The sequence below is a fragment of the Ciconia boyciana genome, chromosome 8 (genome assembly GCF_034638445.1).
Source record: "Ciconia boyciana chromosome 8, ASM3463844v1, whole genome shotgun sequence".
NCBI classification, from domain to species: Eukaryota; Metazoa; Chordata; class Aves; order Ciconiiformes; family Ciconiidae; genus Ciconia; species Ciconia boyciana.
In genome coordinates this window covers 53,045,564-53,059,169 of record NC_132941.1, presented here as the reverse complement: position 1 = coordinate 53,059,169, position 13,606 = coordinate 53,045,564, and the positions used below count along the sequence as shown (strand labels likewise).

The 13,606-nt window shown below is 43.6% G+C and overlaps 1 protein-coding gene across 2 annotated transcripts in view; it reads left to right on the top strand.

Moving 5' to 3' along the window:
- Positions 1-13,606, top strand: part of SH3PXD2A (SH3 and PX domains 2A) — a 273,440-nt gene that overhangs the window by 120,020 nt on the left and 139,814 nt on the right. For both annotated transcript variants that reach the window (XM_072870729.1, XM_072870728.1), the window contains exon 5: positions 1,475-1,566. In XM_072870729.1, the coding sequence (XP_072726830.1) occupies positions 1,475-1,566 (92 nt within the window). The remainder of the gene's footprint in view (positions 1-1,474; positions 1,567-13,606) is intronic.

Here is a 13,606-nt window from a genome sequence, read left to right as displayed (position 1 = left end):
TTCCTTGTGTTTTTATAACATCCCTCCACCAGGGAAAGGAGAGCTGTAGGTCTGGAAGCACTTCGCTTTGAACTTCAGGCCACCTCAAACAAGACCCCATCATGTAATACTGGAGACCTGCAGTTTCAGAGCAGGGTATTTTCATTTTTCAGCTGTCTTCCTTCACATCCCCAAGCAGGAGTGATCTTGGAAACAAATCTAGCCACTTCTAAAGCCTGGTTAAAAACAGTCGTGAGGGTAACCAACTGCCCTGTCCTGCCTTCATGCTTTGACTGGGCCTTCTGGTGTGTGTGACCAAGATCAATCAGATGTCTCGTGGGTTAGTATAACCAGTTCGCCCTAATGCACTTTCATTTAGCTCTGGTGCAGTTTTTTGTCTGTCTTTCAAGATTGTTTGTCCTAGTTTCAGCTAGCAGAAGAGCCAGACAATCTCATTTTGTCAAACAGGTTTACAGCACGTCTAAGAAGCTTGGTCTATATTTAACCTGTGGCCTATTTTCAACGTAACTTAGCACAGGAGGAGGTGAACTCCAGCCTCTTTTCCTCTCCTGCTGGTCATTTCTGGAGGCAATCTCAGAGTCATGTCACCTGGAGCTGCTGTCCCATCTCTGTGGTCTGGGGATGGCTCTTTGGCCTCTTTTGGCACCGTCAAGCTCTAGAGTCTGAACAGCAAATTCATAGCATGTTTCTGCCTTGCGTGCTTGTCTCATTGGTTTGAAGTCTCGCTTTCCAGTACACTTCAACATAATGTGGTTGCTTCCCAAATTGTACTTAACTATTGCTGAACATGACAAGCGCTGCGTACCTGTGCCTTGCAGCGTGTATGGAGGTTGTTAGCCAAGATGCACTGCAGTGAAGCCTTCTTCATGCAGAAATAGCCTCTCTGCCTTTATTTTTTCCAGACAGTTAATCAAACTTCCTTTCCTGTTAATTTAGGAGCAAGTTGTTGTTTGCTTTTTTTTTTAGCAAACTCTGCTTTTTCTGTTGACAGGGCTTAATGGAAAGCTTTATGGAGCACATTAATCTGTTGTATTAGTGGGTATTGAGTCTGTAGATTTTCACTGCTTGAATTTGTGTGCATTGACATAGAGCCCATAAGCCCTAACCACATTGTTTGAGGTGCTGTGCAAACACACAGCACGGAGAGTGTCCCAGCCACAGAGCACTTATCTACTTAGTGTTATGGTTTTGCACACGTGGACCAAATTCTGCTCATCTACACATGTCAAAAAAATTACATTGGCCGACTCTACGTACCATCGCTTGTCTAAATTCATTGGATCCTACTTGACATTTGTAGTCAACAGACATGCTGTTTCCTTTCTTCTCAGGTAAGTAGCCGGGCATGATGCTTTCTTTTTGTATTTCCTGCCAGGACTGTTTTGCCTCCTCTTGCTTGGTAGTCTAGGTGTTTGAGGCCATGTTTTGAACTTGACTTTTCTAAGTGCTTCTCCCTCCCTGTTTTCTTTTGCAGGCGCTGGTTCGGCTTCCTCCTCACATTTCACAGTGCGATGAAGTTTTCAGGTTCTTTGAGGCTCGCCCAGAAGACCTTAACCCTCCAAAAGAGTAAGTGCTGTGATCGATTTCCAGTGCTGCTCAGTTCTTTTTGATTAGCTGGAAGGAAAGGGTCATTTGGTTTTATTACTGCTGTGGGTGTGGGAACAGATTTTGTCGCTTTCAAGCACTACCTAGAAAATGCCCAGCAATTACGTAGGGTTCGTGGAGGACAGGGGAGTCAAGCAACCCTCAGACACAATTTTCAGGCGTCCTCCGCCCACCTTTGCATTGTTTCTTGCTGATGGTTCTAATGAGGGAACCTCCCCTGGTTTGTGGGTTTTACCTGATAATTATCACCAAAGAGTCATTTAGTTCCCCAAAGCATTGGCTCAGCAGCAGGGGGAAATCCTGCCAGTAAGCACTTGGCTCATAATTACCAGCTGCTTCTTTAAATGTACTCCTGCCCAGAGATACTTAGTTATCTGAAGGGAGCAAGATTGTGGTCCAGATCCAAAATTGCCTCTGGAGAGTCTATTCTTCCTAAGCAGGAAGCCAAGAAGAGGCTGGGGAAAGAGTTCCCATTGAACACGAAACAGAATCGTAGCCTTTACCTTGGAGCATACAGGCTGATTCATGCTGATGCAGTCAGGGTTCAGAGGACTAATTTATCCAGGGAAAGCGTTGGCAGGAGGGTATTTACAAGCAACTGTGCTGTCTCATCTGATATTTCCTTTTCTCCTTCGTACTGAACAGGATATATTTTATTGTGCTCCGCAATAAGATTTTGACTTGGTCCCATTGTGTTTTGTGCTGCTTTGTTGCACGATTTGAAACTTGATTGCAGGCTGTGTTACCGTAATTTGCTTTCTCCAGTGTTTGCACGGCCCATTGGGTAAGGGGAAATGGATGTAAAGCTTTTGGGTTTTGGGCACTTCAGCGCATGCAAACCTGTAGTTACTGGAAAGATTTGTATTGGCTGGCGTAGAGGAGAGGACCTTTGCAGTTTGATTTCCCAAACTTTGTCTGTTGCACATATGTGGTTTTATACAAGGGACGTATTAGCATTTGTACTAAAGAAAACGCTGCTAGCGTAGCTGAGAGTGAAGTCTTTTTTGTTTTATGAATGAGAAGAAGAGCAGTTTTTAAATCAAAGGTCTGGAAAAAGAGCTGCTTTTTTTTTTTCTAGCCATCCTTGTTTTAGAAAAATGTCTGGCGTGAATAAATACAGTTGCATGTTCGTTGTTAAACACATATTGCAAACTTAGAGACCATTGCAGCAGGATATGCCTACACTCTTGAGACCTGCTGACCATCACTGTTTCCATTTAGGGTCTGTAAGAAGGTTTGCAAAGGTTGTGTGATCCCACAACACCCCTCCGATGCCAGGAGACATCCCCATGTGCCGAGCAGAAACAGACAACCAGAAGAGGGGTGAGGTCCTCAGGCTTATGGGAGAGTTGACCTGGAGGATCTCAAATGGACCTCGGGAGTCTGCTTCAAATACTGTTTAACACTCCTGCCTGCTTTCTGTACTGATATGGACCCTACAGCATTAGGCCTGAGTAAAATAGAGTCCGGATTGGACCTCCGCAAGGCAGGAAATGGAGACCAAGGCCCACCCCCAGGCTAGCACTAGCCATTATGGCTTTCTTTCTCTTTTCCGTCCTACAGGTTGTTGACGGCCTTTTGCTGAGCTGCCTGTTCAACAGCCTTGCAGCAGTTTTCAGGTTATCCATTCACTCCCCCCTGGAAAAACAAAAAAGACTAAATTTTCTCAGCCCAAGCCTTGCATCTTATTCCAACCTAGTAATAAGTGTGATTTATTTCCCTGGAAAATGTAGAGCAATAACCTGATTAAATCTCACTTCACTAATGTCTGCAAGACATTAATCTAGCTGGGTTTATACAAATCCTACCTCGTCTTCTGTAAGCAAACAGATCTTAGGGAAGGTGTCTAAGGTTTCTGCTGGGAGCGCTTCACAAAAGATGTATTGTTGAAACTGAAGATTAGTCTCTACAAAAAGATGATGTAAAAGCCAATGGAAACATCTTAGTGTTTTTCTTCTGTGAACTAAGGGGGAAGGGAGGAGATCTGGGGCTCACTGGACCACTGTGTAGGGTCGGGGGGAAGGACACCTCCAGGGCCATTCTCAGCCTCAGCAGTAACTGCAGGAAGGAGCACGATCAGCCAGAGAAAAACCCTGATTTATTCCCTTGTTTTGCTACTCTGCCAAGCCACTCCAGAAGCAGTGAGCCAGTGGTGCCCAAGCCCTATGAATTCAGTCTTCCCTGGACCTCATGGTCCATCATTCATCTCACTGGGGGTGGTAGGGGTGTAGCCTGGGGGCAGCATCTAGACTACCCTAATTATTTTATCTATTTCTTCAGCTGCTTCTTTTGGCCCTCAGTGCAGAGGTGGTTCATATATCGATATATCAGCATAGAGATGGCATTCAGATGGCTGGGTTAAAGGAGAACAAATGTTGCCAAGCAAGGGACGTAGCCACCAAAGGATCGCAGAACGGAGTTGCTTGTGCTGCCTTCATGTCTTCTCTCTGTGCACAATGAGATGGCCTTTAGTTTCATGAGCACCTGCTCTGTTTTTCTGCAGCAGCTCAGCCTCATAAAACAAAGCCTGACCTAGAGTTTAATTAACTAATTTTCAGGAGTGTAGCCTTAATCCCATGGGCATTTGGGTTGTTGAGCCCAGGGAGTCCATTGAGTTATTGCATGTCCGCAGAGCAGTGCCTGAGCACATGGTCCCAGCCAGAAAAACATGGAAGCTTAAACTTTGAGGGAGGAGGCACAAAAAAGTCTGGTTTACCTCGCAGCTGGGATGTACGGAGAGGTATCCATGCCCTTAATTGCTGAGCCGTGACTTGCGATGATGCACATGCAGTAATTTATGTATTACTGCACTAATTCAGCTGCGAAGCTGTGCTCTTCACTTCTGTTTCTATTGTCCTAAAAGAAATCAACATTTCCCTGAGGTCCCTTAGGCACTTTTACAAATACGTTCCCAGCTTCTTCCTTCTAACTCTTCATCTGCTCTACTCTTGCCTCCTCCCTGCTTCTGTGTACTGTCCTCTCCGGGTTATGCCGTGTTTGGCTTGCAGGCTGCTCCCTACAGAGTCATTTCCTACTGCTGCTGTGATTCGATTGTCCGCAGTGCTGAGCAGCACGCAATCCAGCTATAACAAAACCTGGGCTTTCCCAAAACTGTTATAATCCGGCCAATTTGTTTGGTTGGATTTGCAGTTTAGGTTCTGTGTTTCCTGTTTTGGTGATGGTCCAGGCTTTCGAGTCCTGTGACAATAGGCAGAAGGTATTCCTTTCAGCCCCATTAAACCTATTCCAGGTACAGCAGCTTACAGGCAGATAGCTGGAGAGATGTCTCAAGAAATCACAGCGTTTGAACCAGCTGACAGTCTCCTCTGAGTCTGCTCCTGCCGAGCTAGCTCCAGGTCAGGTAGCTCCCAACAGCAGGTTTCCTTCATGCTGCATGGGAGAGACCATAGGAGGACACTGAATCCCTCCGTGAGATAGTCTGGGAGCTCTCTCGGACCGTTGCACATGGTGAAAGCATGGCCTTTACAAGGGATCCGGCATGCGTTGAGAGCACTGATACACAAGGCAGGGTTTGGAGGTCCAGTGCCGGTGTTCCCAAGGCAGCTGCTTCTGCTGCTCTCGCTGTGCTCTGCCGATTAGCTGCAGAGAAAGTAGGCTTCGAACCATCAGCTCTGGTACAGGAGGAGCAGTTTTCAACTGCTTAGGTTTGTAATAGGTGGAATTTTAGTGTTTGAGCAAATGCATATGTATAGCCAAACGGCTGGGCTGGTGTCTTTTACCATGCTCATGTAAGGACCAGATCCTGCATTGCTATGGGAAAAGATACTGTAAAGTAAGAAGGAAGTGCATTTTTATTTATCCATTATTCTAAGTTAAAACACGATGTCACTGAAAGCCATTCATTTAGTGGATGCTTCTGTTAATAATTATAATTACTGATAACTAAGCCAGAGGTGGATTAATTTCAGACTTCTACTGGGGATTTAAATTCAAGGCTGAGGTCAGGCCAGGGCTCATAGTCAACAAACAAAATCTCAGAAAACATTTTTTTAATGGTTCTTTTTTACTAGAAATAACAGAAATACCCAAAGAGTAGGATTAATCAATTAGACATCGCATATGGTCCACTGCTTTTAGGGCTTTTTTGCGGTTAGGTTCAAAATACCACGGCCACACCACTCATGAGAGTTCGCTTTTTCTTTCTGGGTCTGGATCCAGTCTAAAAAGCAGACCAAGAGCCAAGGATTCAGTTCTCCAGTACTCCCCCTGCAGAAATGCATGCAGGCTCAAATGAGATTTCTGTTTAAACCACTACTAATAATATTACCAACTGAATTCAAAGCAGTGTTCAGTATCTGAGAATAGTTTTCCTGTAAGAATCATAAAGTGATTTTCAGAAAAACAGTATGCAAATCCAGGAAAACTAGGGACCTTATTAGGTATACGACATAATATTATGAGGGTTCATGCAGAAAATTGACTTAATGCTGAAGGTGCCTTTACTGAAGAACAGAAATGCTTTATTGTGGTCTGTAGCCATGAGCTTTACTGATCGTATCTCTGTGACATAAATACTGCTGTAACACTTGCATACTCAGATGCCAGGCAGTCACTGTAAAATGGAAGCTGCATTCTCCCTTTACTCTTCACGTATTACAAATTTCTGATAAGGAAACTGGAAAGAAGTTGCCAGGGTAATGCAGTGACCGTGTTAAGGAAGCATGGTTTAATTTATGAGTCTACCAGTGCTAAAGCACAGTTCCCTAATATGCTTTTCTCTATCCATAAGCATGACTGTGTTTACATATGACTATTTCTGTTTCTACTCTGATCTGCCCTGTAATAGCAATTCAGTTACCTATTGGTAGACGAGGAAAATTTTTTATCTGTAAAATATCTGTATTTATTCTGATTTGTTTGCTATTATGCAAATATTTTCTCTTATATTTCATCCCTTTAGAACTGTGTTACCCAACACATTTGATAGTTGAGTCTCTGAGCAGATGTGCTATGAGGAAACCTGTCATTCTTTTTTTGTGGTTGCTTTTTCTTACAGGACTTACAGTACAGATAATTTTCACATCGTTTAGGAATGTGGTCAGCACCATTTTATGACAATCAGTGTTACAATCTGCACTTGGCAGTGGTATTGTGACTGCTCAATGCACACATTTTATTAGGGGAATTCATTCCACTTGAGAGATGCCAAATGGAAATTAATTTCCCTAAGAAATGCAAAATCAGAAAAAGATGGAAATTTTATTTTTATGTGATTTATCAGCTGGGAAGTAAATTGTAAACCACAGATCAGGAAAAGCTCTGAATAAAGATGGTGGCAGGATAAGTCAGTTAAGACCCACTGTTCTGAAAAGAAGAAAAAGTTAATATTTTCAAAGAATGACTTAATCGCCTTCACTGAGATTTAGGCAGCTAAGGATGCAATACCCTGTTAGGGCTGTGTTTGCCAGGAGCCTTGCTTGGCTACTCCTAATTAGTCATCCAGCTCTCACCGATTTCAGTGGAAATTAGGTACTGCGGCTCTTTGAGCATCTGAGTGTAGTAGAGCACCTGTGTTTGGTTTTTCAAACGTGCCTGTTTTAGGGCTGTGTTTACTAGAAATATTTGGCCTCAGCACTAATTTGTCGTGAAAATGGTTTTTCGGCTTCTAAATTGCAGAAGTGCTTTACAGTATCCTGCTCATAGTATGGGACTGTCATAAATCTGTGGCTGAGAGGTCAGGCAGCCTTGTGCCCCAGAAATAGAGGAGGGAAGTGTGGCTGATTCCCAGTTGTGCCCCCTCTGACCCGGAGCTCAGTCTCTGGGAACTGGCTGTTGTCAGATGGGGCTCTAGATACCCCAACAGTGTATGCTGCCTTTCATCAACGCGTATTATCGTGATCTTTGGGAAGGTCTCGCTTGGAGATTGTTATCTTAAATAAACTAAGCCAATGCAGGGATGGAGGAGTCTCTAGGAATGGAAAAAAAGGAAATAACAAATGCATTACTTGTCCTCTTCTTTAGTTTCACATGGTACTTTCCCTGTTGTTTGCAACATATAAACCATTTGGGCTGAAGTATCAAATGGAGGATATTGAAATTTGCTACTGGCTGCAGCATTGGTGATATCAGCAAATAACTAGGCCTTCCTGAGAGAAGATTTAAATTGTTTTGCTACTCATCCAGAAAATGAAAAAAGAAATTATATGTAGATAAGTATCAAACAATAAACCTGGGGGGAAACAGAAAGCATGTTAAATGAAATAGGTTCAGCAACCACAAAAAAAGGGTGTAGAAGAGTGGCAGTTGGAACAGCATAGGTTACTGCTGTTACCATACAGCAAGAGCTTTTATTCCTTGCCTTGAATATCACATTTGGGTTTGCTCATGCTTTGTAGGTCTGACTGTGAAAGGACACAGGGCTGAGAGGAGCAAAGACAGTTTAATGTACTGACAGTTGGCACTGGCAGCCAAGTGTACAGAAATAGCTTTTGCCTGGATTGGTTATGATCATGCTGCACGGTTTAAAAGCGGCATGCTGTCACGGGCACAGGATGGATTAAGAATAACCAGACTTATCTGAAATCCTTCAGAATGTAACCGAGATCAGAGCCTTGCCGACACGCTGCTGCTTCAGCAGTGGCACCGGACTGCCTTGCTGGGGCCAAACACAACGGTAGTGTCAGTGCTAGTAAAAGTTTACTGTTTATGAGCACAAATTCAATATTTTTTTTTTCTTTCTCTGTAGAAGAATTGGGACTGAAGAGGTGTTTTGAAATATGGAGATACTGCCTTTAGAAAAACTAAATGCCAGGCCTGTTGGCTCGAGGGCCTTTTTCCTGTCCAGTAATTTTTGTTCATATCCTAAAGGAACAATCACTGCTGATAATTTGCCAATGCCTATTTTGTAGCTTAGAAAGTAATAGTTTGCTTAATGTTTAACTTAACCCATAAAATTCCTTCCTTCCGGAGAAGAGAAGTTTAGGGGTTAATGCAGGGGATTGGGAAATCTGCTCCTTACTGTCTCATTGATTTATTTTGTGATGTTGGAAAGGCCTCTCACATCTCCTGGCTGTATCTGCAGTATGATTGCAGATGTACAGTTTCAGAGATTTGCTAAGAGGCTTTGATTCTGGTAAAGAAACCCCATTCCTTCCATAATATAATTCTAGAAATGACCAGTTAGAAAAATAATTTGTTTTTAAAATCATCAGTCAACGTTGGAAGAAACATTACTTCCAAAATCTGTCCGGAAAGCCTGTTCTGCTGGTGCTTCTATATGCAAAACCAGTTAGGGAGCCAAAAGAACAAATTTATTCATCTGGCAGTGGGGGAAACCTGGGCTAGTGAGGCAGGATTGGAGCAGAACCAAAATAACTGGATTCAGAGGTTATCAAGCTTGTTGTGAAGGATTTGGGGCACCCGTTATCCTTGAGCCCTCACGTCTAGAAATGTTTGGCTCAGTGCCACAGGATCTTCTGAAAGTCTCTGTTTAAAGACTGGTGATGCTTGGTTTGACACCCCAGAACAGGGGCAGCCCATAGGGTTGAATGGTCCATGCTGATAAACACAAAAGAGATCCTTAGGCCGACGCAGAAGAGAAGCGTCCGGTCCTGCTGTGCTTTCTGGATAAGCCTGGAACTGAGGAGAGGAAGGGGGACGGGGACTTCCTCTTCTTATCTGGATTTCTTGTTCTGGTGAGCCCCTGCTCGCAGGTTAATTGCATGCACTGAGGTATCTGTCACTGCTGACTCACGACCTGCCAGGCAGGAGGAGACGGGGTGGAGTTTTCTTTTCACTAACATGACAGAATTGAATATAGCCTGTCTTGTCCTCTGTGTGTCACGTCTCTGAAAAGCAAGAATAGGCAGCTTATGTTACAAATATAATTATATCATGGAGAAGAATCCAGCTTGTCATTGCTATGTCTATATTTAATATGGTCGCACTATTGTTTAATGAAGATCTTTTTCCACTCTGCAGAGGAGGGCACTAGGGACACACGTGCTCAATGGGGTGTTTGCTGCCAGGGTGATAAATGATCCCCCCGTGGTGCCTGGGGTCAGAAGGGACTTTTCAGTGCTCTGCACTTCCTATTGGTGGTCGCTGGGTAATTTTGACATTGCTGATCTGGAGAGTGCCTTTATTTTTAATGCTGTTGAGGATCAGTAGCTTCGCTGGTTAGAAAAAGAGTGTTTTTCTCATGTACATGTGCCTAGTGCAACCCTATATGCGATCTGAACTGGTTGGGGACAACGTAAGACATCCCATTACATTTGATAGGGTTTTATCAGGCTGTACTATATGTTACAAGGGAAGGCATTGCTTAAAATGTGTTTTAATGCTATTGACTACAGGCCAGGTGGAGTTGACATCTCACATTTATTTAAGGTGGAGAATTTCTGTCTAAACACCAGGAAGCAGAGGTGATGTTCCTCGGTAAACAGGACTTTGAGAGTGTCTGGTACTGCCCTTAGCTTCCAGCAGTTGCCACTGAAGAGAGAGGAGGAAGCATTAGCAATCAAAGAGTGCTGAACAACAGGTAAAGCAAGTCAGGTCTCTCTGGAGAGCCACCGCCTCCTGCTTTGAGTTAGGAGGAGAGCTGGGCTTCCTTTCTGCTTTGGCTGTATCATAACAGCGTGTTGTTAGACAATTATTGTTTGGTGCACCTGGCTTCACCTGTTCACCCCACGACACCAAAGGATTTGCGCTGGAAATCCATTTCATTACATACACAGCGCTTGGTGTTTCATGTCCTCAGAGTTTTGCATTCAGCTTCCAATGCTGTTGCTGTTTAAAATCTTGCTTGTAGCAAGCCTGGAAGTAAGGAACCATTTGTGGCAGTAAGGAACCATCCCCCGGAGTGCTGCACGCTTCTGAGATGAGCTGTTTTGCTCTGTCCTTCTGTCTCTTGAGGAATGGGGTGCCTTCTTTAGGACTTAGGATGTATAAAAAATACCAGATCTCAAGTGGCTCTGGCTGCAGGAGACTCAGTGATCTATTGGTAGATTCATTTCCACCCTTTCCATCTTCTTGACTGGTCTGCAGCTGACTGTCTTTCATGCGTGCTGTTCCCAGAAACACAAGCAGAGGATCAAATAACAACATGTTTTGACTCCAAACTGTGGAGTGACTTATCATGTTATCAAAGCTTTTGATTTAATTGAAATTTCACAGATAACCCTAGACCTGCTTTTAAGTGCAGACTCAAGTGCCAGTGGAAATTAAATTAAACACACCCCACCCCTCCCACCCCCACCCCCCTTTAATGCTTGCATTTGGTTTGGGAGGTTTATGGAAGGGATTTGCTACTGCTTATCTCTAGCTAGAGCTGTGTGTCTGGGTTCAAAGATACCCTTTGTCTTTGGGCCACTTTCTGTTTCCAGTTATGCCAGAGTTTGATTGGAACGACCCTGCTGACAGTAATGGACTATTCGAGATTTATGCTGATGTAAGGATTGCAGAATTTGTTGTGTTAAAAGTAGAATTCTTTCCTTGTTTCCATTCACATCTCTTAAAACAATTGGCCTAAGCTCAGGAAAGATGTTCATTTAAATAGACCTCGGATATATTCTGAATAGAGGATTGACTGTGGCTTTGCAATACTTTAGTCTAATCTAATAAATGCTGGTTATTTGCTGGATTCTTGCAGGCTGTATTTGCTTCCCAGCTCCAAGGAGTTTTAATAGCCACTCCAGTAATGCTGACTGCAGTGCACTGTGGTGAACCTCAGAACATTGTATATGTCTGATTACATTTGCTTTCAATTACAGTCTTGTGGGTTTGAAAAATCACAGCAGTTCAGGCTCATTTGGGAACCACCACAAAAAATCACTAGTAACCTGAGATACCTAGTGCTTGAAAATATAAAAGAAGAAGAAAATGTTGAATGTTGTGGTCCAAAAATTGCCTATTTTGCTTTATGAGAAGAGACCCATTGCAACAAGCGTGGGGTTAGGACAGCAGGGGCACCATATCTAACAGATAAACCTTTTCCTTTCCCATCTAAGCGTGCCGGGAATGAAGTGTGAATGACACATAGCAGAGACAGCGTTCATCAGAGACTTGAAGTTGTCCTGGTTCACTAGTGAATTAGCAACGTCGCCTCCTTTGCTGCTCGCCGTTGGATAGGTTGCTGGTCTCAGTCCTTTTTCTAATGATTAGGACCTCACCATCGTTGTCCTCTCTTGCTAGGGGAGCTGTAGAGTTCTTGAGGATGTTACGATTAAATTTCAGAATGATTTCAGCTATTCTGAACTTAGGACCAGAAGGTGGGGTGTAAGGCTGTCATCAACCCCCTGAAAATATGGGCAAATGCAAACAAGGTATGCAGACTGAGTAACTGGAGTAGCTTTTACTCTGTAGTGGGGACCAGTACATGTTGCCAATATTCTATGTTCTTCCTGCAGGATGTGACATTTTAGCAATACAGCTCCCCCATTTGGGGAAGCATGTGGGTCACAGAACTGAGCGCTTTCCTTTCTATGGTCACAATAATAAGGTTCTTCAGCTTGCACATAACCTCTGCAGTCCCTGTAGCCGGTAACTTGGGTGCTGAGGCATCTTGCTGGGTCTGGATTAGTTCCTTCACCTCCATACATATCTTTATAGTGAAGCTAAGGGCCAGGAGCAACTAGAGAAAGCTGCAAGAATCGTTCGCATCCCTGCAAACAGCTTTAAACTCTTCCAGCAAGAGGTCAGTGGAAAAGTATCTTCTTGTTTGCCGGGTCGTCTCAATGCACAAAGCAGAGCTCTGTTGGACACGCACTAACAATGTTATTAATGTTCATGATACATCAGTGTCATCCCCTGGGGGGAGGAGGAACCCCTGGCGGCTGAATTGCACAGGCCATACCAGCTAATGAGATGCTCTTCTTGCCAGGCCTGACAAATAACCTTCTGTTAATCTTCATTATTATCGTTTTCATGCTCATCTGTGTGTTCGGGAGGGGGTTGTTTTACGGCTGCTTGGCTGAGGGATGGCAGGGTGACCCGCGCTAGCTAGCGAGCGGGCTCCGAAGGTGAGCTGGGACTTTAAGAAGAGGCAGACCTTCAGCAGATGAGGAGAAAGCCTTGAATCCCTTCAATAAAGTGGTATGTTGGAGTGAGTAGTTGCAAAAAGTAGGAGTTCTGCAGAGGACAGAGATAAAAGGAGGCTTTCAGGCAGGAGAGAGGATTCCTGCCTTTTCCAGATGTGGCATTTGCATTTGGAGAAGGCAACTGCCAAAAGGCCAGGCTGATGAAGGATGCTTTGTGGTGCTTCCAGCCTATGAAAAAAGGCAGTACTTTGAAAGTTAGGTGCTTTTGGATTATTAGGCAAGGGATGAAATAGGCATCGTAAGAGGAGTCCCTTTCCCCCGCTTCTTAAGGAAGGCTGGTCCCCAGTGCATTATATAATTACTATCTTTTTTCCTTCCTTTTTTGTCTGCTTTCTCTTAAGGCTTTTGTTTAAATACACTCTTGCCTCAATCATTCAGCATCCTCATAAATCAGAAAATTTCGTCCGTGCGGATTTATGACAAGTGTTTTATATTTAATTTTTTTGTTGACAGGCATATAAACTACTGAGCCCCGGTTTACTGCCCAGTAAGTCCTGATCCCTGGCAGGATAAATAGTGTTTGTGAGAGAAGACTGAAATAATATCAGCAAACAGAGAATTTTCGGCTTTAACAAACAAATGTTACTTTCTGCCATGATTTTGTCTATCCTAATATGTGCTCAGAAAATCTCTAATCTTATCTCCATTTCAGATACGTTCACTTCAGATATACTCATATGCCAGGGAACTGTATAAGTAGAAGATGTGACTATCAGTTTAAGAGGGCGTTGACCCAAAATAGAGTATTTAACAGCTTGGGGCTCTAATGGTCCTTTGCAAGTTTCCTGAAGAAGTTTTGCCACTTGTGTTTCCTTCTTCTTTTAAGGCTTTATTTTTGAAACATCAAAGCAAATTCTAGATTCTGAATGAAGTAGGACACAGCCGTACAGAGACACATGTCAAAAACATTTCACCTCCAGAGTAATGCAACTAGGTAACATTAA